The sequence below is a fragment of the Myodes glareolus genome, chromosome 15 (assembly GCF_982192425.1).
Source record: "Myodes glareolus chromosome 15, mMyoGla1.1, whole genome shotgun sequence".
Taxonomy (NCBI): Eukaryota; Metazoa; Chordata; class Mammalia; order Rodentia; family Cricetidae; genus Myodes; species Myodes glareolus.
In genome coordinates, this window is record NC_142040.1 from 44,408,202 (window position 1) to 44,434,472 (window position 26,271).

General features: G+C 35.3%; 1 protein-coding gene across 1 annotated transcript in view; it reads left to right on the plus strand.

Moving 5' to 3' along the window:
• Hcn1 (hyperpolarization activated cyclic nucleotide gated potassium channel 1) overlaps nucleotides 1-26,271 on the plus strand; it is a 374,094-nt gene that overhangs the window by 200,777 nt on the left and 147,046 nt on the right. Inside the window, exon 3 of the mRNA XM_048443061.3 lies at nucleotides 7,070-7,231. Coding sequence (XP_048299018.2) covers nucleotides 7,070-7,231 — 162 coding nt within the window. The remainder of the gene's footprint in view (nucleotides 1-7,069; nucleotides 7,232-26,271) is intronic.

Below are 26,271 nucleotides of genomic sequence, written 5' to 3' on the forward strand. Positions count from 1 at the left end.
TGCGGGGCCGCTGGCAGTGGCAACAGGATATGTCCCTGCTGCTATACTGCCTTTTTTGAACTCATTCTTTTTGGGTAGATACCTTGTGCAGCCTGGATATTCTGGGGAGGGTATTGGTCCTTCCTCAGAGCAAAGTACCTTGCTCTTCCTGGGGAAGAGGGAAGGGGTACAGGAAGGTGGAGAAATTAGGAGGAAGGTAGGTTTTTGGAACTTGGATTGGCATGTAAAATGTAAAAAGATAGTTTGCTTTCTTTTAAAAATTTAAAAATATTTAAAAGAACAACTGCTCACATAATAAATAAAAATAGTTGTGCATTTTTACCAAAAAAAAGTATCCTAGTTTTTATTTCATGCAAATTTGTGTATGGTAAGCATCACATTGCCTTCATACAGAGCTCTTCAAATGAGATTCTAAGATCCTATGTGTGTTACTGTCCCCTTGCCAGTGTACTAGTGGCACACTTGCATAATTACTACATTACAGGTATTTGTCACATATAAGGAATGAACAGGCAAGGTATAGTGTTAGTTTCCAAGTTAGCTAACTGCTTTATCTGACTCCATTTTCTCTAGTCCTAATCCATTAAACATTCTTTTTGTCAGTACATTCACTTATAAATCGATTTTCCCAGCATGAAAGCTCCTTTCTTAAGTACCTTAAGGACATGGCATTATGTCTGTTCTTTCCTTCCTTTTCTTTTTGATTTTCTGCCACCCTGGAGAGATAGTCTGTGGCATTACATAGTCCTCATGAATATTAAAGAGATACAGTCAGTTATCCACATCTGTGGCCTCTGCATCCATGAATGTAGCTGAGTGCAGAAAGAAAATATTTGGTATGAAGAAAAACTTTGCCTGTACTGAACATGTCTAAACATTTTTCCTTAATAAAATCAAACAGCTCTTTATGTAGCACTTATGCTTTCTTAGCCATTGTAAGTCATTGAGAATAGCTGTGAGGTAGATACAGAAGCGGCTAGATTTCATGCAAGTTCTATAGTGTTTTGCACAAGGGAAAAAAGCAACAAGGGATGTGGTGTGGTAGATCCCCACATCCAGAACCTCACAACAAGGATTTGGTGTGGTAGATCCCCACATCCAGTACCTCACAACAAGGGATGTGGTGTGGTAGATCCCCACATCCAGAACTTCACAACAAGGATTTGGTGTGGTAGATCCCCACATCCAGTACCTCACAACAAGGAATTTGGTGTGGTAGATCCCCACATCCAGTACCTCACAACAAGGGATTTGGTGTGGTGGATCCCCACATCCAATACCTCACGGATTCTGATGGGTAACATTTTCCCTTATTCCTAAAGAATTTTTCAAATGAGAATTTCAATAGATTCAGTTACCCTATTAAAGTATGAGACTTTTTAAACTACAATACCACATAATATTAAAATACACCCACATCAAATATGAACTGTCAAACATTCTTCTTTCTAACTGGTGCCCATATCAGGTACTATTTCCAGAAATTTGAATGGTTATGAGAATTGTTCTGCTCACTTAGATAGCTAATGGTACTGTATACACACACACACACACACACACACACAGACACACACACACACACAGACACACACACATATGTGGATGCAGAAGCCACAGATGTGGATAACCATAATCATTATGTGTGTAAGGGTTAACATTTGAAGGAAGTTTGATACTATGTCCACTTAATAATATAATAGTAATAGTTTATTCTTCAGAGCTATGACCTCCCCAGTCACATGTCCATGGCCAGATTTCCAGTACCTGACAAGAATTCTGTCCCGTGGAGCAGGAACTAAATAGAAGCCAAGAGCAATTTTTCACACTGTAGCATTCATGTTGGTAGTATAGTTTCGCTTTAAGATTTCAGTGACTAGTGGGTGATCGCATCCCTCTCAGTCCTGTCACCCACTGATACAAGGGGACTGATCTAATGAGAGTTTACCAAGGCCAGTTGGACTGGGACTGAACGAGGACACAATCCAACCAGATTCTCTGAATGTGGCTGGATTCTCTGAATGTGGCCGGATTCTCTGAATGTGGCTGGCCCGGAGTCTTTCTGAAAAGCCATTGACAATGACACTGGGACTTGTTTCCTCTGCATATACTGGATTTTGGGGATCCAGTCTGTCTGGACACTCACCTTCCTGGACCTGGAAGGAAGGGGGAGGAACTTGAACTTCCCACAGGGCAGGAAACCCTGACTGCTCTTAGGGATGGAGAGGGAGGAGGAGAGGGAGTGGGGGGAGTGGGAGGGTGTTGGGAGGAGGGGCGGAAATGGAAACTTTTATAATTTAATAAAATTACTTACTCATCAAAAAAAAAAAAAGATTTCAGTGACTAAGTAAGAGATGCCTTCCTCAGTCATCATCGGAGACTTCCTCTCCAGTAGATGGGAACTCACATATAGACCTGCATCTAGAACACATACAAGCACTCGGTGACCTTGTAACTCTTAGTCCTAAACTGGATGACGTTATCCAACTTACTCCCATCAGGGTTAAGGGAGCTATATGAAAGATGAAGCAGGCAGATTTTAAAATCCAGCCGGGATGGATGACTTCAAGGAAACAGTGTCTTCAGACACAACAGGAGCGAGATACACATATAAACAGTGACTTTGGCAGCAGACACAGGGCCCGCACAGGTTCAACCAGATACATTCCCATTAGAACAATATTTCACAAACTGTCGAAAGTGGAAATATAAACTACTTTTTGAGTGTTTAGTTTTTTTTTTAGTTATTTATAAAAATAATAGAATCAGAACCAGATTTTTCCCTTTATACGCTTAGCATGACACCTGATCTGGAAAGGCAGGATGCCCCTGGGAATATACCTACATTCTAGGCTAAGTTTCCAAATGCTAAAGAGTTTAAAAGTGAATATGCATGCTCAACAAAAATGAGGAAATACACACTAACACTCAGGTATTTAAGATTGCGTAGTATCCAAACAAAGACGGTACATTTGTAAGTCCACAATGTCCGACCTGCTTTAAGAAATTACCTAAGAAACATGGTCACAGATAGTTTCTAAGAATTTTTCAATAGAAAGTAATGTAACATTTTTCAAATTTTATAATTTTGTAGCTTAAATTATAAGCAATGCTATCGACAATGGGCATCCCCTGCAAAGGAAAAATTAGCCTCTCCAATGGAATCTCACTAGAGATGCTAACCCCACAGGTAGGCCCTGTGACCAGCAGGAGATACCAAACCAACACAAATTCAATGTTACTTTTGTAGATATTTTGTCCCATATTGCATTTTTTGAAAATATTTTGTCTTATTGGTCGTTGCTTGTATATTGTGGTTTCTGCTTTTATGTTTTTGTGGATTTGTGTTTTTCTTCCTTTCCACCATACTTCCTTCTTTACTCCCTCTCTCCCTTCCTTTCTCTCTTTCATTTTTTTCTTTATCTGTTTAAGAGAGAGAGAGAGAGAGAGAGAGAGAGGGAGAGAGAGAGAATGAGTGAGAGAGGAGTTGGAGTTGTGTGGGTAAAGAGGATCTCAGAGAAGTCGGTGTAGAGGAATGCATGATCAGAATATATCATACGAAAAATATGTTCTTTTCCAATTAAAAATGTGAGAGAGGAATACTAAAAAGACATTTTTGTGACTTTGCCAAATAGTGTCAAAAGTTAAAATTAATTCATAAATTAAAATTATCTTTCTTTATATACTTTCTTATTGAAGTTGACAAAACTTTTGATTGACAAATTTTATTGATGGCATACAGAATAATATTTTGATATATGAAAATATAGTGTCACGACTTAATCAAATTAATTATTAATTATTAACTAACTTGATCATCATATTTTACAGTGAGAATTCTTAATATCTGCTCTTCATAATTTTTCTGTTTGTAATGTGTTGTTATAACTGTCACCAAAATGGCATGCAATAGAGCTTGCATTATAATTACAATTTTTACCCATAAATTTTCTTTGTTGACAACTTCATATATGTATATATAATACATTTAGATTACTTCCCCTGCCCCTCTTTCCCCCTCCCATCGTTGCCAGTCACCCTTCCTCCCTAGGAATCTTTTACTCATATTCATCACTTTTTATTTCGTTCCCATTGCCTTTAATCTGGGCATTTGTGTTAAAAACTGTACATTAATACTGCAAGACGCATTGATTTGTGTATGGTGTCATAATGACAAAGTAAATGCTGTGACATCATTAAGATTTAGTACCCAATACTTTACAGGTGTCTGGAACAAGTTGTACACTTTTACAAAGATAAATTGTGCTCATTACAGTAATGCCAAAAAATATTTAAAGAAGTTTATGCATAGAGTGTGTAACAAATTTGAAAACATTTTATTTAGGACAAGCAAAAATATAAATCTCTAGTTTATCTTATATGCATCAGTATTCATGCCATAAAATTGATTTTCCATAAAAGGCTGAGTTACTTAAGAAAGCATATAAAATTTGTGAACTTTGCAGGTGTTTCTTGGGTAATTTCTCAAATAGGTTGGATGCCATTAACCTAGAAACATACAGACTTTTTGAATTGTATGTGATTTTAAATATCAGTTTTGTGTGTATTTCCTCATCTCTGTCGAATGTATTCATTCACTTTAGAGTTCGGAATCTTAGACTAGAATGTGGGTCTGCTCCCAGGTGGATTCTGCCATGACAGATGAGGCAAATGCTAATCTGCTGTAGGGAAAAAGCTGGGTCTGTTTCTTCTTTGTGCAATACCTAAAAACCACAAACAGTCAAAAACTCAAGTTTGATTTATGTTTTCTCTGTTGGTATTTTGTTGAATATGTAAATTGTCACTATTTTGTGTTCGCTGAAATAGTAACAGCTACTATGAAATAATTTTTATATTATGGAATATTATTACACTTAAAAATATCACATGTATTTGGCAACATCACTTAGCCTTTATCTCTAAGATCCTTACTCAAGCTCAGCCTGAATTCCTCAAGCATATGCGCTAAGAAACCTGGAAGGGCCCAGCAGCTCATCTTTAATCTTATCTCATAATTTTTAATGCACTTCTTTCTTTTTTTATTTTTAGAAAGTAATTTTATTAAATTATAAAAGTTTCCATTTCTGCCCCTCCTCCCAACACCCTCCCACTCCCCCCACTCCCTCTCCTCCTCCCTCTTCATCCCTAAGGGCAGTCAGGGTTTCCTGCCCTGTAGGAAGTTCAAGTTCCTCCCCCTTCCCTCCAGGTCCAGGAAGGTGAGTATCCAAACAGACTGGATCCCCAAAATCCAGTATATGCAGAGGAAACAAGTCCCAGTGTCATTGTCAATGGCTTTTCAGAAAGACTCCGGGCCAGCCACATTCAGAGAATCCGGCCACATTCAGAGAATCTGGTTGGATTGTGTCCTCGTTCAGTCCCAGTCCAACTGGCCTTGGTAAACTCTCATTATATCCGTCCCCTTGTATCAGTGGGTGATAGCATCCCTCACAGTCCTTATTTCCTTTTTCATTTTCTTTGTCCTTCTGCTCCTCATTTGGACCTTGGGGGGCTCAGTCCGGTGCTCCAATGTGGGACTCCGTCTGTATCGCCATCCATCGCCAGATGAAGGATCTATGGTGATAAGCAAAATATTCATCAGTATGGTTATGGGCCAAGGCCGGTTCAGGCACCCTCTCCTCTGTCCAGAGAACAATCTGGGGATCTCTCCTTGGACCTGGGATCCCATATATAATCAAGTCTCCTGTAAACCCTAAAATGACTCCCTTAGTTGAAATATATTCTTCCCTGATCCCATATTCATCCTTCCTCCATCCTCCCCATCCCGGTCCATCGAGCTTTCCCCATTCCTCCCCTACTCCCTTCTCTCTAACCCTCTCCCCTTCCAACAACCCTCCCATCCCCCACCCCCCATGCACCCGAGGTTACCTGGGACTCTTGTCTATTTCCTACCTCCTGGCGGATAGCTAAATAATCTTCATCAGGTTCCTCTTCTTATTTAACTTCTCTAGGATCACGAATAATAGGCTCAAAGACCTTTAATTGTGGTTAGAATCCACTTATGAGTGAATACATACCCTAATTAACCCAATTAAAAAATGGGGTACTGATCTGAACAGAGAATTCACAACAGATGAACTTCGAATGAACAAAAGGCACTTAAGGTCATGCTCAACCTCCTTAGCGATCAGGGAAATGCAAATCAAAACAACTTTGAGATATCATCTTACACCTGTCAGAATAGCCAAACTCAAAAACACCACTGATAGCCTATGCTGGAGAGGATGAGGAATGAGGGGAACACTCATCCATTGTTGGTGGGAATGCAAACTTGTGCAGCCACTGTGGAAATAAGTGTGGCGGTTTCTCAGGAAACTGGGAGTCAACCTCCCTCAGGACCCAGCAATTCCACTCTTGGGAATATACCCTAGAGATTCCCTAACACACTACAAAAGCATTTGTTCAACTATGTTCATAGCAGCACTATTGGTAATAGCCAGAACCTGGAAGCAGCCTAGGTGCCCCTCAATAGAAGAAGGGTTAAAAAAGGTGTGGACCATATACACATTAGAGTTTTACTCAGCGGTAAAAAACAATGACATTTTGAATTTTGCATGCAAATGGATGGAAATAGAAAACGCTTTACTGAGTGAGGTAAGCACCAGACCCAAAAAGAGGAACACGGTATGCATTCACTCATAAATGCACTTCTTTCTTATATGTTTAATTCTTTGAGTATTTTTCAACCTTCAACAAACCCATTTAGAAACAGAGTAAAAGCTACCCACTCTTTCTCAAATTTGCTAGCTAAAAAAAAGATAATTTTTATCCACAGAGATAATAAATGAAATATACCATCAACAATAAAGTCATGTAAAATATGTATTATGTTTTATGTAGTTTGTAAAAAATAGTTACACTTGGTTATTATAAGCATAAAGCAAAATCAGTAGCTTTATTGAGAAGGTTACAAATGGTAAACGGTTTGATTTCTTGATCTGCATTTTTTTCATGTTCTGATTTCATGCACTGAGCTCACATCAGTCCTGATGTTGCTAGCATGCTTCATATGTCATAGGATTTTTTAAAGTGTGACTTTATGTTTCGGTGACAGATATTCCACATGACATATGACCTCGCTAGTGCAGTGGTGAGAATCTTCAACCTCATTGGCATGATGCTGCTTCTGTGTCACTGGGATGGCTGTCTGCAGTTCCTGGTTCCCCTGCTTCAGGATTTCCCACCGGACTGCTGGGTTTCACTAAATGAAATGGTTGTAAGTAACTCATGCTGTTTATTTACTGAATTTTCATTGTTGTCCCCCAAACTTCAATTATTTCTGCTGTTATGGTTTTCCTACTCTTCCATAAAGGCTTTCCTTCCATGAAAGTGGAGTTAGGTGTCCAGGGTTTCTAGAACTAAACCTTTTTTTTGAATTCCTGGGAGTTTAAGTGCTGCAACATCTGTTCTTAAAATCTTTGCTTTTTTACTGTGCTTTCAAATATTTTTTATATTTGTAAATTAGCTATGTATGAAGTTTAAGGATATCTCAGCATATTTTATGGCAGAACAAGAAAAATTAATAGGAAAATTTAATCTTCACTGTGCAATATATGTTAATATTTTTAAATTTTAAAATATGACTTAAGCTAAGTATATTAATATATATTTTAAGGGACTATGCACTGATATGAAATCTTACATTTATTTGGGTCTGTTCGCCATTTCACTCACATCTGCATCATCAGAAACTTTTTCTGAAAACCTTTTTTTAAACCGTGTGCCATTCTCCTGGTTGATATTTAATCATAAAAGCATTTGGTGTTTTGTAACCCCCACACATAGTATGGACTTTGTGTTTTCTGACCTTCATTCCTGAATTTAAGTTCAAAGAGATTTTTCTTCCTCTGTCCTCAGTGCTTTCCTAACCTGTTTGAGCTGTTATACAAGAGTGCTGGGCTGGGCAATTTATAAAAGACAGAAAGTTGCTTTTCATAATTCAGGAATCTGGGAAGTTCAAGACCACGGGACTTAACATGTTCAGCCTCCAGTTGCAAAATGGTGCTTTGTGTTTGAATCTCTTGAAAAGAGAAAAGTTATTTCCACATGACAGAAGATACTATTTTCCTAAGGGCAGGCTCCGCATGACCAGCGCGACCTCCATTAATTTCCATCTGCCAACCTTGTCAAGTCTTGAATTAAGTTTCCAAAAGGTAAATTTTGGAAAACACATTAGCCCCACAGAAGGTGGCTAGGAAAATACCTGACACATTAATTTCTTTTAACTTATTGCTCATCATCTAAACTTAATAAGTATTCTTGATTGAAGTTTATATAGAACAATGAAAGAAAGGTAAATGAGTTGGATCACCTTAAAAATCTCTAATTCTTCCTTGATCAGTCTGTTTACTTATCCTTGAGGAAATGAAATAAATACATGATAAAGGCAGGAATAAAAATCTTGACTGGGAGAGGAAGATGAGATACCATCATCAGGCTACCATAGGATGTGGAGCAGAAAGATGAGACCTGATGCCAGAGATGATGCATCACTGACCCAAATGCAGTATTTAATTTGACAAATAATTATTATTTTAAATTTTTTTAATTATGTTCCAGAAAAATCACAATTAACATCATTAAAACAGTAAGAAAACTCTTTGCAAGTATTTAAAAAATGTACATAATTGTGTAATTATATTATAGAGCAATATATTATGTATTGAGATCAAAGCACATTTATTTAAGCATTTTTTATATCTTTACTTTCTTTAAGCATGACTACATGCAACTGTGTATGCCAGAGACAGAGAGAGAAAAAAAGGAGGTCTATTCTGCCTATCAGTGTGTGTTGTGTTGTGTTTAATGTGATAAAGGCGTCAACCTTCATTATCTCCTCTTTTGTACAAAATAACCTTATAAAGCTCCACATCAATTTTTTGTCTTTTTTGTTTATTTATTATTGTTTTTTTAGAAAATTTAAATTTTCAGAAATCATATAAATTGGCTATTATACAGATAGAATATAGAGTCATAGGTAGAGTTCATCACACAGATAGAATATGGAGTCATAGGTAGAGTTCATTACACAGATAGAATATGGAGTCATAGGTAGAGTTCATCACACAGATAGAATATGGAGTCATAGGTAGAGTTCATGTATATCCAGGTCCACAATGTCTATTCTGAAGTACACAAGTACATCTTTGACACAAGATGAGATTTGTGAACAGTTGAGAAAGTGATTTTTTTTTTAAAAAAAAAAACCTTAATCGTAGCAACAGTCACTTCTCTAAATTCAGTGTCTGATTCAGGATACAAAAAAAATGTCAAACTGATGATTTTCTCTCTTTGTGGAAAATCTAATTTGAAAGTAAAAACTTGAGGCTAGAAATCAAGTTGTAGATAAAACACGCAAGACTTTCATGAATATGGCTTGATAATTATGATATACTTGTCTCTGGCACTATGTTAATTGTATGTCCTTAAGTATTATTAGAACGGCACACATATTAAAATCCTGCTCCCAAATTTACTCTTTATACTGATTTTTCTATCTTTATATCCATTTAGTTTGTTATTAACATAAAGCCTGTGATTAGAAATTCCTGTTCCAGGTTTTGATTAGGAATTTAAAGTTATCATCATAACTATGCTATACATTTTTACTGTTTAATATAGCATAATTGGTTTAATATAATCATTGTTATGCTAACTTTATCTAATTTATATTTTATTACATGAAAATAATTTTGATTGCTGTTGGCTAATTTCTTTGCTCATGAGTATATAAATTTTAAAGTAACTCTTATAAAAGTATATTGAATAAGCCAATGCATGAACTTAGTGGATGGCTTAAAATGAAGAAAAAGGAAAAGCTGACTTGGGAGATGCAGCAAGAACAGGGATTCATCTTGATAGACATTTGCAATATTTGCTTTATTCCATGTGTGAACCAAATTTGAATTACAAAATCTTTCTGAATTAAGATCTTGGACTTGGCAGATAATTAACGTCTAAGAAAATGTGTTACATTCCATGCCATCTTCCAGTTGTGCTTGCGTGTAAAAGGCACTGGGAATATATTAGTTTATTAAAAAATGATTAAGGGTAATAACATTGGATTCAATTACAAATGAGAAATATTAATTTTAAGAATATGACAAGATAAGACTACAGTATAATTTAGATTGCTTATTAATTACCTGAATCTAAAATATAATCACACCATATGAAATATCATTTTGACATAAATATCTTGCAGGGAAACATTACTTATCTACAACAAGATTTTTCATGATCGAGCCTGTAGGATTAGAGTTAGGCAGTCCATGTCTTCTACCTACAGTTTTTCAGATAAATAGTTCCAAGTTGGGTATCATCTCAAAGGCTTTAATACAAGCATATTACAACTCCAAAATATTCTGCACACTCCTATATGGAGTTTGTACTTGTTTTTCTAATTGGAACATGTTATACCAAAAAGTGTTTCATCACATAAAGTTAGTTTATGAACATAATATGCAAATAATCCATGTAATCAAGTGTAGATAAATGACATGTTAAATAACGTGCAACATTTTCATGACTGCAAAATGGAGAATGTATTAGAAACTTGGGGCACCCAAGTTTTAGTGAATCAAGACTTAGACAAAACTCAGTATATTTAAAAGGGAGGAAGTTACTTGGTTACAGAAAACACTCTGAAACAATGTATTTACTCTTAATTGTGTGTGTTTGTTTTACTATTTTGGTAGCATTTGATTTTAAATTTTCATCTAGTAAGTTATATGAGAATATTTTTAAAATATTGAATGTTTCCTGTTTTCTTGAAAATAATTTTTTTCTCACATAATATACCTGATAATAGTTTCACCTCTCTTTAATTCTCCCATTTGCTCTTTTCCTCACCTCCCACCCTTTTCTCTCTCTCATTAGAAGTCAAACAGGCAGGCTGGAGAGATGGCTGAACAGTTAAAGGCTAGGCTCATAATCAAAACTAAGAGAAGACAAACAGGCTTTTATAGGATAATAGTATAATATGCTAATATAATATGCTATTTTATAAAATAAAACAAAAACTAGCACATCAGAATTGCTCAGGAGAAGCAAATGAAGAAAAAGCACCTAAGAGAAGGTGAAGGCACAAGAAGCAGACCAACTTGTTCATACACTCAGGAATCCCAGAGAGACACTAAACTGAAAGTCATAATATATACACAAAGGGCTGTAAGTTAAGAAAAAGGGGAGAATAAATAAAAAAGACAATAAGTTAAAAAAAACTAAAATTTTGACGCAACATTATGAGAAAAAGACCTCCAAAGATGCTGTTGTATTGGTTATCTAATACATACATGCAGAGTATCAAGAGAGTATTTTGTTGCTCCAATGAGACTCCTTTGGGGGAAATTACATTTTAATTGACAATTGATTATCAATTAGAGAGTGCTTCTGTGTTAGGGATAAGGGTATGTGTCCACAGCTTTCATCTGTCGGGCCTCATTTATTGTAGACCCATTGACAACTTGCTGCCTCAATCTCTGTGAATTTATATATGCATTGATCGTGTTGATTTCAAACTATTTCTGCTTCCACTTCTGTAGGCTCCTCTGAGCCCTAGGGTGAGGAATTTGATGGAGGCATCCCAATTAGAGCGTGGGTATTCCAAGATCTCTCACTTTTTGAGTAATATCTCAGTATTTGCACCCATCTGCCGTAAGGGGAAGATATTTTTCTGATGATGGCCGAAGAAGACACCAATTTATGAGTATCACATAATATCATCAAGTCATTTTATTGATATATTCTTTTTAGAACAGTAATATTTGATATTCTCCTAGGTCCTTGAGTTATCTACTCTCAGATATAGTAATATTTTACTTGTATTTTAATAAATAAAATTTGCCTGAAGATCAGAGTTTAAGACAGTCTTCCTAGTCAGTCTTACAAACCACGAAGTGGTGGCGCACACCTTTAATCCCAGTAACCACATTAGTTTGCGATAGAAACCGGGCAGTAGTGTTGCATGCCTGGTTTAATCCCAGCAATAGAGACTAATATAAGATGGGAGGAGACGGATTTCAGGCTCAGTATCATTCTGAGGATTCCTGGAGGCAGGATTGCCATTTCAGACTGAGGTAGAGGTAAGAGCTAGTGACTGACTGTTTTGCTTTTCTGACCTTCAGGTTGAACCCCAATATCAGTTTTTTGATTTTTATTAATCGTGTTACACTCTGGTTCATGGCCACCTAAGCAGTGTCAGGTATGAGTTCCATCTGTGGAATGGACTCTGTCAAATCAGATATTGGTTATTTACACAAGATTTGTGCCTCTGTTGTACTAGTATATCTTGAGGGCATGAGATTATTATAGATAAAGGGTTTGTGGCTGAGATGGTTTATATGTATTGTAATATTTGGTAGTGTGCAGAGCATCTTCTTGTGCCAAAGATGCTAGCACATAGATAACAAGGCTCTATGTAGTCACCAGATCAACTTCTCTGTGTACAATGATCTGTGTAGATTTTGTCTTCAATAATGGACTTTGCTCTCAGTTTGTGGAGAGCAATCTATAGTCTTGACAACACTCTGTTTTCACGACAAGTCTCTGTTTTCATGAGACTCTTTCTTACCAATAACCTAATTAGGTATAACAAAATTCTGGTACTGGAAGTTTCATTTGGTAACACAAAATAAATAACTGGGGCTCTGTCTTCCCCATTATTTGATGATTTCAGTCAGATTGACTCCATATATGTATATATTTTAGGAAACTTCTACTATATTAAATTTCCATACTACCCCTCAAATGCCCCTTAAGTTAATTATATCTCTGTATCCCCTCCCTCATCCTCTTCTTCCTCTTCATCTCCACTTGATTCTCCTGTTTCTGTTACCTCCATCTATTCATAACTGTCATTCTATTTCCCTATCCAATGGAGATCTGTCTGCACATAGCCACCAAATTCCCTTAATGTATCTAACTTTTATGGTTCTATGAATTGTGGATTGGTTACTATTGACAACTAATTTCTACACATAAGCAAATACATCATAATTTTCTTTCTGGGTCTGGATTACCTACATTAGTATGATCTTTTGTTGTTGTTCCATCCATTTACCTGAAAATTTCTTGATTTTTTAAAGGTTGAATAATACTCCATTGTGTAAATGCATCACATTTTCTTTACTCTTCTGTTGAGGGATATCTAGATGGTTTTTCAGTTTCATGAGATCTCATTTATTAATTTTTGCTTTTAGTTCCTGTGCTAATGGTGTTCTGTTCAGAATGTCCTTTCCTGTGCAAATGAATTCAAGGCCATGCCCCATTTTCTCTCATATCAGTCTCAGTGTATCTGATGGTCTTTGATCCATTTGGACTTGACTTTTGTGCAGGATGATAAGTATGGGATTTATTTGCATTCTTCTACATGCAACTGCCCAGTTTGACCAGAACCATTTGTTGAAGATGCTGTCTTCTTATTTACTGTCTATTACTGTTTTCATTACCAAAAGTGAGGTGTCCGTAGGTGTTTAGATTTGTCTGTTCTTCTATTCTATTGATTTCTTTGTTTGTGCAAATGTCATGCTTTTTTATTGTTATCACTCTGTAGTACAATTTGAATTCAGGAATCGTGTTATCTCCAGCAGCACTGTTATTACTCGGAATTGTTTTAGCTGCCTTAAGTTTTTGTGTTCCCATATAAGACTGACTTTTTTTTTATTTTAATTTCAAGATCTGTAAAAAATATGGCGCAATTTTAATGCGGATTGCATTGATTCTAAAGATTGTTTTTGCTTAGATGACTGTTTTTTACTATGTTAATCATATCGATCCGTGAGCATAGGAGATTTTCCCATCTTCTGATAGTCTTCAATTTCTTTTCCAATGTCTTAAAGATTTTAGCATATAATATTTTCACTTTCTTGGTTAGAGTTACCCAAAAATTGTTTATATCATTGAGGTTATTGTGAAAGATTTTTTTTTTCTGATTTTTTTTCTCAGTCGTTTGTCATTAGTATGTAGAAGACTACTGCTTTTTGAGTTAATTTTGAATTCATCTATTTTTTAATTTGAAATTATCGCTTAGTTCCATATTTTTGAGTATTATTACCTTAATAATAATTTGGAAACAATCATGAATATTACATTATAACATTAGTTTTGTAATTCTGATATAATAATTAATATATGCATTATTTAATCTTGACAAATCCTATTCTATAGACTACATTATTGGTCTTATATGCATGCTCTAAATTCTTTATCAACCTTTCATACATTGTTCACTCAAAAGTAGCACTTGTTCAAGAGAATAACTAAGTACTCTTTGAACTATGTTTGCAAAGCAGCTAGCCTACTAATAGAATAGCTTATACTGTTTGCTTTTTATAACTTCTATATTCATTTTTTTCTTTACATGTTACCAACTCATGGCTATAAATATAATAATCCCACATAAGAGATGCCCAAATAAATGTGCTTTCTGTGATTTTTGTTTGTACACTAATAAAATGTCAACACTGTCAAAAAAGATTAATGTGTGAATAATAACTAACAAGACAATCTGCTTTAGAAGATGTAAAATGTTCTCTCAGTATATAAATAACATGCTTAAAAATATAAAAAAAACTTCACATATATATAATATCTAAGAGTTACAATTATAAATTCAGGGTACTACCCAGTTTTACCTTCATTCAAGACAGTGTAGAAGGCAAGCTCACTAAAAACCATGCACTCTTACAGTTCATTCCTATTAAAAGCAATCATGGTCATGGTAGACATATACTGTGTGAGCCTTTGTCAATTTTCACTTGTATGTTCAAGCAGTGAAAAGCTGGTTTATCAACCTTGTCCTCTTATTTTCCTTATCAGAAGATTGGTCTTAATTTGTAGATAACAAGTGCACACTCTATCCTGAGTTTGGAGAGATGCATAGGGGGAAGTGCCAGCAGAATGGATTGGAGAGACATACCTTCCAGAACAGTTCCTTCTAAAAATTTCTATGACTCTGTATATTATCACTTGATTCTTCTGTACTTGGATCTTCTGTTGTGAGCTGAGTGTATGTTAGTTGTTCTTTCATTTTGACTATAGGTTGAGCTCCTCCTCATGGTAGATATTATCTATGATGCCAAGCATACAGGGGAGAACGAGACTAAGTTGTATGCTCCTCAGTCCCGTTTTCAAGCAGACGTTCCTTCATACCGCTTTCCACTGGGAGCTGTCAACTGTACAAAGCTTAACACAGTGTGAGCTTTACTCTGAAAGAATTTATAATTCAATGCACCAGAAACCCATGTATTTTATTGTTAAAGTAAATCTAAATTGAGGCCTTCAATATTATGAACTATCCCCAAAGCACTGAACATGGGCCAAGTGTTTTAAAATCGTTTATGTTTCCTATTAACCAATCTGGACATCCTTCAAAATTACAAATCTTGCACACTGTCTTCCGCCATTCTTTAACAACCCAAACAGTGATTTTTTCCCCTTAAATTTCATAAAGATATGTTAGTGGTGACCCTTTCCCATGCATCAATTATTATGAAACATTGTGAGGTCTATGAACCAAGCAACCATACAGTAGTAAAGTACTCATTTCAACTATCGCCGTCCAGTTTTATGTCTGTGACCCTGAAAATAGTGACATTCAAGTTACCCCAGTTAATTCCAGCTTAACATCTGCAATTGTCAAATAAACATGTAGAGGCACCGTATAAACAACTGCTAATGTCTCTTCTTCTAAGTACATAATCTGAGAGGATAAAAGCAATATGCAGGTTGATCATTGGATTCCAGGATGATTATGTTATCTTCTGATGATATTCTTGAAAAATTTTAAAGTGTCATGCCCATTCAACTGCTTAGATAATGACGGGTTCTATTAAAGTCACTAAACTAATAGACTTAAGGAAAGATGCTAAAGCAAACGAACAAAGAATTGAAGGAAAACATTTCCCCTCTCTTGGGGTTTAGTAATCTACTTTATATTTCAATTCCTCCGTATTAGAATTATATTATTACAGCAGTATTGACTTTTTTTTCCAAAATAGAATGTACTGCCTTAGCAGAGTTTTTAAAAATGTCCTAACAAAAGGTAAGTGATTTGCTGACAAATCATTGCAGCTCTATGGGGGAAAATGCATTCATAGCCAATATGAACTTAGAATAATAAAGTAGGTCAGCAGCCTGCTGAGTGCTGTGGTTTCTCTTTGCCATCTTTCTGTCCATTAGGAAAGTCTGCCTGGTTAACACCCCTTCTTCAACAAACATGGCATCTCTCCAAAGGAAAAGAGTTCATAAAGTGTTTTCTTCATTCCTTTTTGGCAATTATTTGATGGGAATAAGCATCTGGAAACAAATTCTAATATCTATTTTGTTTGTAAATAATATTTGCAATGCTGAAAAATTTAAATTGAATTACACTTTTTTAGTGCAGAAGAATAAAACACTTTCTATAATTGAATATATATATATATATATATATATATATATATATATATATATATATATGACTTTTACTCTGCTAAGTTATTTTAGAAATTTATGACCAAAGCATAGGACTTGTAGTTTTCTTGTTAAAGTATTTTCCTAGGTGATAGTCCATTGCAATGGGGAGCCCAAGGTGTCAAAATGTGTAGATTGCATTGTATTCAAAGTCAAAAATCAAAGGACAATGTATTAATGCAAGCAATGAAACATGGAAATCTTATATTCTGGGGAAACTCCCATGCTCCTGCTTCTGTGACTCTCCTTCATGTGAGCTAAAACAAACTCCTCTTTCCAAAGTGATTTTTTTTCAGGGCATTTTTCCACTGCAGAACGAAACAAAACTAAGGAGAGTTGAGGATGGAGCTCAGGGAGCAGAGGTCTAGTCTAGTGCACATTATGCCTAAACACGTTCAGTCTCTAAACATTGCATATTGGTGCATGTCTGTAATTTCAGAATTGTGGACATGGAAATATCAGATGCAGAAATTTAGATTGTGTGTGTGTGTGTGTGTGTGTGTGTGTGTGAGAGAGAGAGAGAGAGAGAGAGAGAGAGAGAGATGATTTGGATAGCTAGAACTAGAATGAAATATTATTTATACCTAGAAATATAAAGTGGACAAAGACATTCAAAAAGTTAAGTATATGGTTTAAAGTTAGAGAAAGAATCTACAAAAGTTGAATGCACAAATGCTTTAACTTTGCTGCCATCTGCAGAATATTAAACAAAAGTCCCCAGGCCACAAATGTACGTGGAAGGAACATTTAGAATGAGAGAAACAGTAGTGACATTTACTAATAGTTGCGAGAAGGATCCAGAATTGCATAACTCTCCCCCTGGGATCCACACTACCGAGGTGAGTGACAGAGTATACATAGAAAACATTCAGTCTTGCTTACTATCATCTGTTGAGGTGCAAGATGTTGACTTGAATAGACTGGGGTAAATTTTAAGAAAGTTGAACTCATAAATCAGTACTTTACTATTATAAATGAGCTCAGTATGTCCCCTCGCTCCTTAAAGGGTAATATGTTAGAGAGGAGATGGTAGCTATTTGCATAGAATTTTACAGAAATCATGACAATTTTGGAACTGTTTTCAGGGTGTATGAAAATGGTTTACAAAGACAATGAACAAAGATGTGGCAAATTAGATCTTTTCTTGGGATGCTTGATGCGTTAAATTGTTTCAGAGAAGTTCTGTGTGGTCAGAAGCACTGATGAATATAAAGAAGTTACGTCATGTTAGATTGGTCTCCTTTTATTTCATATATATGGATATATATTAGATGTTATGAAAGAATCTGTCAAAAATACATTTAGATATATTACCTTGTGGATGGACAAAAATAGAACTGAGTGGGGTAAAACTTGATCATAACCTTACCCCTATCCAAAGCTGTACATTGATAAGATTATTGGCATGAAAGAAAAAAATGAGGTGTACATATGGATTTTGATTTCTGATTGGGGTAAAATTTGATTATGACCTTACCATCGTGCAAAACTGAAGATAAGACTGTCTACATGAAAGAAAGAGTGAGGTGGACATTGATTGCTGACTTCGAGTCTTGGACGATTTGGCATGTTGAGGATAAGTTGGCTAAAGACATCAAAGGCACAGCAAAATCAAAGCAAGGCATATGCTAAGTCTTAGAGTTACATTTAATGAGGCCTTGTTAAGGAAGAGCATAAGATAAGTCTGTGAAAAGAATTTTTATTTGGTAACCAAAGTGTCTTTATAACAAGTTGGGGGACTAAGGGAAAGATGAAGCTGAGAATTCGACAGGCTTCAGTTAAAGACATGATGACTTAGACTGCTGTCTCTGTAATTTTAATATGTGCCAGCAATTGAAATATTGGTCGTGTTAAATGAATTAGAAATTTAAAGTAAGTTTTCTAACAAAAAAGTACTAACTATGTCTTAATCAGGCAGAGACATTGTACATTGACATTTGAAACTTGCTGGTTATCTATTTCAGTTCCTAAAATGATAGCTTCAAAAGTAATTTATGTCCATTCATAAATCCATTTGTGTGCAGGATAAATTAAAGCCATCGTGACACACCAATGATTTACTTCGTGTTTCAAGGAGTGCTCTTCTCAATAATCTCATTTGATTATTTGTCAGCATGTGTACAAATTAAGCAAAGATTAATATACATATTAAAATGCTTGTATTTGTGGAAGGTCGATGTTTATAAAACGAGAACGGGGGCCACAAGAGGAGAAAGATCACGAGATTGGGATTGGAGAGGTACAAGGGAGAAACAGACTGCATGTGACATGAAGACATCATTGGAGGAGGAAGGAATGAAGCATCAAGAGGGAACCAGGAGAAAGGAGGAGGGAGTTGTAGGGAGAGAGAGTGAATAACGAGTGTATGTATATAAATGCCACAACACAACACATGATTTTTGTATGTAAAATTTAAAACGCCATTTTAAAATGAAAACACATGTGTGTATTATAAAATCTATAAAGGCTGTAGTATGGAGTTATACCAACTGGAAAAATATGTCATTATTTTTAGAGTTATTTTTCTTTATTTCTTTTATTGAAAGTATTTTTTTCATGCAACATATTCTGATCATAGTTTTTCTCCCCGAACTCCTCCCAGGTCCTCTCTACCTCCCTTCCAACTCTGATTCACAGAGTTCTGTCTCTTATTAGAAAAAAAAAAAACCTAAGCTTCTAAATAATAAAAACAATAAAACAAACCAAAAAGAAACAAAAAAAGGAATTTGAAGAATTTCTCTATGTAGCCCAACTTATGATTTCACTGTATTTAGTAGATGAGGTTAAACCACTTGGGACAGATTATGTTGATGAAATATTAATTGTTAAACTTTGAGGATTATGACTCTCCTTCAAGATATCAACAACTTGTAAATATTCCTTAAATTTTCTTTAGTACTAGTAAGAAGATAAAATATTATTGTAATAAAATATCCTTCTCCATGGGGCTGGAGAGATGGCTCAGTGGTTAAAGAGCATTGCCTGCTCTTCCAAAGGTTCTGAGTTCAATTCCCGGCAACCACATGGTGGCTCACAACCATCTGTAATGAGGTCTGGTGCCCTCTTCTGGCCTGCAGACATACACAGACAGAATATTGTATACATAATAAATAAATAAACATTTAAAAAAATAAAATAAAATATCCTTCTAGATTTCAGTAATCATAAAACAGTTTCCATTAGAAATACAATGTGAGAAAAACTGAGCTACTGTTTAATTTATAAAATGAAGAGTAGGTGTGGTATGTGTCACAATTGATTCCATTAAAAATAATTTCATTCCGGGCATGGTTGTGCATGCCCTTAATCCCAGCATTCATTAGGAAAAGGCAGATGGATCTCTGTGAGTCCAGGCCAGCCTGGTCTACAGAGCTATTTCCAGGGCAGCTAGGACTGTGACACAAAAACCCTGTCTCAAAAAATCAGTAATAATAATAATAATTTCACCTTGATTGTTTGCACCTGCTATTTTTACAAAGTCAAAATATGTAATTAGTTTCCTAAGAGTAGATATCTCTATTTAGTTTTATAAAAGGTAATAAAGAGGTTAGTTTATCTTTACTAAGATTAAACTTTATTTCCTATGCCTTTATGTAAATGAGTGTGTATGTGCATATGTGTATTTATATATAAATAGGATATAAATACAATATATTAAATAAAATATATAAATTACTGCTTCTCTTTTTCACATATCAAAGAACTTGTTCCTGGAGAATAGTGATTCTGACTTTCTCAGAAGCCATTATTTTTCAGATGGGGTTTTCATTCATCAAGTGTTTTTAGGAAACCATATTGTTGAGACTTCACGGGTGCAGTTTCACTTTCATATCTAGAAGATACTACTACAGAGCAGATGGATTAGTTTCTGGATTTTAAAACCCCTACCCATGATGTTCTCTGAGGCTTTATGTGTAGGAGTTGTCTTTTAGATGTATCAAGTGGAACCGGGCACCCACAAGTGTCCTCTGTGGTTTGACCGCTGTGTATTTCTGTAACAGATCTCATATGCTGCCAGGGAACCTTCTTCATTAGGGTGAGAGCTGTACTTATTTGTGGGTGTAACAGTTCAGAATACAGTTAGAAATTGCACTGGTTTAGATAACTGGCAGCAGAAGGTTTTTCTCTAGTTTCCTGGCATCATCAGCCATGGGCACTAGGCCATGTTTATCTTACTGGACATGAATTTTCTCCTACAGAGCACACCTTAAATCCAATGAGAGAGCAGTTGTTTACTGCCAAAGTATAAACACTACTATTGTACATTTCAGAATACCTTCCTCTTCTGGTCGTTGCATTGTCTCTTCAGCAATACCCTCTTGAGTTTTCTTTCATGAAATAAATAAGCATAGATAATTGTTTGGAGTGTGAGCCAAAACAGGTTTTGTCAGTTCATCAGTTGGTCTTTTCATTTAGATTCAGACCCTACCAGATTTTTTTCTTCTATTTATTTATAAAAGGGAAATCAAATGTAAAAGAAAACTGAGAGAAATTAGCTGTATACATGATATCATGCACATTGAATTAACTCATTGTCATTCTGTTTCTATAGTAGTATGGTCACTAACCAACTTGGCAACTCAGAAAAGTCCTACTAAAGCAATAAAATTTCTTAAAAATATGAGACACGTTTGAATCAATAGATTTAGGGAAAATGCATTCTTTCTACAAGGATAAAATAATTCACTTGTGTTAGCATTGAGATGTTACTGAAAAATAGCAACTATTTACTGTAGTGAATCTTAGGATTCAATTCTTAGGATTTCTAAAAGTTAACATACCTTGTCTATTGCACTTTTTGTATTATCTGTTGCTGAGAAACATCTAAAAACAAGATCTAATCAAAATATAGAACTTTACTAAAACCATAATTGTACTGAACATTCATTACTATTGATGGAACTTGAAGTTCAGGTTTATATCCTAAATATTGCAGATTAAGAAAAGCTTTATTAATTATTCAGTATGTAGCATCAGTTTTATTCCAAAGATAAGTAAAAGTTATAGATATGTTTTTCTTAAATTTATTGTTAGAAAGTGGCTCTTCACTTTTATGTGTGTAGTGCCCATGGAGCTCTACAAAATATACAGCAAATTATCGCAGATGCAGTTATAAGTGACACTCTTTTACACACCGCGGGGCAAGTTTTAGCTACTTATATGCCTATTATTAGGATGTATTAAATGCTTTCTCTATCTATCTGTCTGTCCATCCATGTGTCTACCTACTTGTCCATCGATTCATCCATCCATCCATCCATCCATCCATCCATCCATTCATCCATCCATCCATCCATCCCTGAATCAATCAATCAATCTATCTATCTATCTATCTATCTATCTATCTATCTATCTATCTATCTATCTATCTATGCTCAATACTTTATTGACTTCGTTTTTGAGAAGCTATTTTGAAAACTGTCTGATATGGTGGGGAAATCAATTAATAAAACGTCTTGCTTTTCTAACCATGTTTTCTTCGAAAAACAAAACATGGAGATTTATATGACGCTATTGTCAAGTGACTCAAATCGTATTAAAAAACAGAAAGCACAAAAATAGAATACTGTGACTCAGGTCAAAGTTTATTTAAAATAGAAGAGCTATTCCAGGGTAGTTCTAAATGTAGTCATTGAGTAAACAATACAAGGAAATGAAGGAAAAGGCTATTGATAGAGAAAAAGAATAGTTTAGAGGAAATAATGAGAGCTATAAAGCTGGATAGTATGGCTCAAGTAGGGATATGATGCTGGGCAGACACTCAGAATATAATCTAATCAAAATAAGCCTATAAGCACAAAATTACTTTGAATTAGGTTTAGCATGGAGAGTCCAATGAAACCTAGTCACCTCTAATGTGGAAATCCCTTCCAGGGCCAAGAGCAGAAATGATGTGCTATTTTCTTATCTCACAGGAAAAAAAATGATATCATCATGTACCAAGGTTAAAGAGAATGCACATATATCCAAGTCAGTTCATAGAACTCATTGGTTCAGTAGATTAGCATAACGTTTTTCAGGATGAAAAAAACATTAAGTAATTGGACAAAACAGCACACAGCATCAAGTGAAAGTTTGACTTGAACTACAGTGTCCATCAATGGAGAAATAAGCCCATTTTGCCCTAAAGATTGCAAGGACAATAGGGTCCTACATGAAAAGCTCAGATGTATATGAATACACTTGTTGTATATTTTCTGAAGTTGGTGGGTGATTATACAAAGACATGAATTGTTATAATCATTAATATGAGGGATGCTAAGAACTTTTAAGGCCATAATTACTAAGCATATATTGCATTGAAATGAGGAGAGAAAATTTAAGGTATACTAAATGTCTTATGTAGAAAGCTGTTGGTACTTCAGTCCTAAGGGATTCTAGAACCAATACCACTTGCTAATTGCTATTCCATAAGGTGATTATGATGTCCTGGAGTGTTGGGATCATTGAAGAAAAAACAGGACAAATACTTGGCTTCTGGAATTAGTAAAACTGAGGCTTTAGATTTATGTAACTTCTACTTTCATTTGAGAAAGCTTTATTATGTTCTAAATTGAAGCCATTTCTTTGTATTTAAGCATTGTGTAACTGTATGTGTCCCTATATGTAATGTGTTTTTGTATATTTGTACATGTGTATGTGTACATGTATATTTATGATATTATTAGAGACCAGTGTATCATTTTCTTCTGACAATTCTGTTATTCTCTTTCAAAAAGTACTTAAAGTATTTAGTTTATTTATATTTATAAAAAGTGGCACTATAAGCAATCTGCTTTAAAATGCTAATACAATTTTAAAATAATATTACACTGGTTATCTGGATGCTCTTATTTTTCAAACCTGAATCAAATCTTGAGTGTTTCTGGTCTATTTGCTTGACATCACTCAACCTTTTTCATAATACTTGAGAGTAGATTAACTCCATATGAAACAGAAAAGTTGCTAAAGTTGGAGGATGAGACTTTGCATTTTACCTTAATTTTTTATGGCCAAAGTAAAATAATATTTTTAAATGTCTCCTTTGTACTTAATTATTTATGATATTACAGATTTGTGTTACAGAAAACATCACACATTCCTAGAAATTGGCCCTCACATTTAGCAACATTTCATTTCCCCAATATTTATATATTTTTCTTTGAACTTTGATTTTTCAACTGTGTGCTTTAGTCATGGTGTATGTGCAACTGAAATCGAGATTTTCTTCAAGAATTAGAAATTGGTTGCCCTGAAAAGACAATACAATAATTAAACTCATAGGAATATACTTTTGTCACTTTACAGTTATGTTTTAATGAACTAGTGGTAATATGAAAATTGAAAGATCCATTTATTCAAGGCATAATTGTGAGACAGAGATGCAGACAAATTTCTACTGAAATACACCTTCCTGTTGTACAAGTTGTAGATTCTTTTTGACAAAAGGATTATATTCAAAATCTCTCAAGGAATACTCAGAAGAAAGCAAAAATATTCTCATACATGTTTCTTCTGATCAAGTATTTGACAGCTGTGACTGGATTTTGGCATAGATTATGATGTAGGGATACAATTTAAATGCATATTCCTCCTGTAACTGCAACAATTGGAAGCACAGCTCTCGGTAAAGGCTGAAGGGAATGTTCTCCTTTAAAGTCTGGCCTTGCTATTTATTAAGAATCCCACAGTGCACATTATTCTGTTACTCTTCACCAGCAAATATTTCTATTCCTGATATCATATTAATATTATGTCAGGTAAAACAGAGTACTCTGTAGCTAATATCACTCACTACAAATGGTGCAATAATGCAGATGCATTAATCCCATGCCTCATTAGTGAAAATCTGAGGCATTATTGTCTGTATAATCAATTGTACCTCTTCTATCGGGTTTAATCCAAACATAGAACATTATCCCAAAAATCAACATTGGACGTGATGTGTACTTTTCTCTACAATCAGTGTAGAATCCATCCCTCGGTGTCTCTACTTCCTGGTGCTAACATCATTGTACAACTGTCTTCCATATCATTGTGCTAGGATTAGTGTGTGTTGCCAGTTATATAAAGAAGTGATGCTACTCTGAGAAGAGGTCACTTATTGTCTTGGGTCCTAAGTTCATCTTCTTTTGTTAGAGCCAATATTCCTGCAAAGGCTGTTCTATATGGGGTACTGTACTGCATTAACCTTCCCTTAGTGACTCTTTAATCCTTTTAATAAGCCTTCTTCCTTGTAGACTCATTTAGCTCAGGATTGAAGGAGGTAATCAATTATTAGCCTAGAATTTTAAAAAAATCTATTAAAATACGATAAATTAAGGAGGCAAATAGTGTTTTCTAAAGAGCCAGGTGATCTTGCCAAAGCAGTACTGGAGTCTTTTGGAGCACAAGCTCCATTTCTCCAAGTCCCTCCTTCCAAGGTCTGCCAATGTCTTAAGAACACAGTGTGACAAACCAAGGGATCTAAAGGTGCTGAGAGTTTCTGTATTTATAAAATTCTAAAACAGCTCAGGAGGGACCACTTAATAAAATATGAATGCTTCTTCACACAGCAAATTGAAAGAAGTTATTTTCTTCTGTTCATCTCATTATTTCATAATAACTTATTAGCTCAGGAATAAAATTATCACTATTCCAGTTTCATTATGTTGCCATTGGCAGTCTCTATAAGGAGATCTACAAAATTTAGTACGTTGACCCAGTGTAGGAAGTAAGGAAATGCATTTTCTTTGTGATGGTTAATATTGTCAACAGGATCCAGAGTCCCTCATGAGAAATACCACTGGGAGTACGTGAGGGATTACTTAGATCATAGTAACTTTAGTCACTGGGTCTGAGATTATAATAGCTGTAGAGAGAAGATCTATACTGACTGTGAGTAGTAACTTTCAGCATAGACTCAGATACAAAGAGGTCTAATAGAAAAAAAATTATTCATTTTTTGGTTTGCCCAATTTCAAATCTTGTTCACAGGTTCTCTACTCTGCTCATGGCTCTAATTGTCCCTTCACATGGCAACCTTGCTGTTCTCACACTGTCAGAAGACTTTCCAACGTGGCTTTCTAGAAATCTCCTGGGCCTTTAGCTCCAGTCTGGTTGATCAGCCTCATGGACTAAGTTACGGGTCCACAGTCTCATGAAAACAGACATTTTTGCACTAACCATTCCAAACCATCGAATCCAACTTAATGAGTTCCCTTTTAAAATATATTAATTTATCCCCCTCTGAACCTCTAGAGAACCCTAAAAACAACATTTCACAGTTGTTAGAAAATAAAAGCACAGGCCTTTCTCTCTTCCTTTAGCAACAGATGTTTCCGCTGAGAGGAACAGCTGGAGTATCAGTGGAGGCAGTAGAGTTTAGATAAGGAATTCATCGTTGGTTGTACGCGTTGGGTTTAAACTGACTGGACAGATGCAGAATGGCTCTTAGAAATCTATTGCCAACATGAAGTAAAATCTCTGGGAAGAAGATCTGTGCCATAAGGCATCTTTCCCACCAACAGTCTCAGAAGCCATTGAGTGGATTGTTGCCATCAGCACTGTGGGGGCATCCATGAAGGCCTGCGTTGCTATGCATGTCACTCAAATATTTGTAAACACAGAGAAAACTGCATCTTCAAGGATCTTTCCAGCACAGAACAGTTCAAGAAATTCAGATCAAATGTTGAAATTATTACAGCCCTTTGCATTTTCTAGTTCGCAAGAAACCTACTGGGGATGAGGATTGTGGTGAAGGTCTGAAACGGAAATGTACATTCTTTAACAAGGGATCAAATTTTATTTATTTATTGAATGTCCTCTTCAGGAACGTGCTACAAT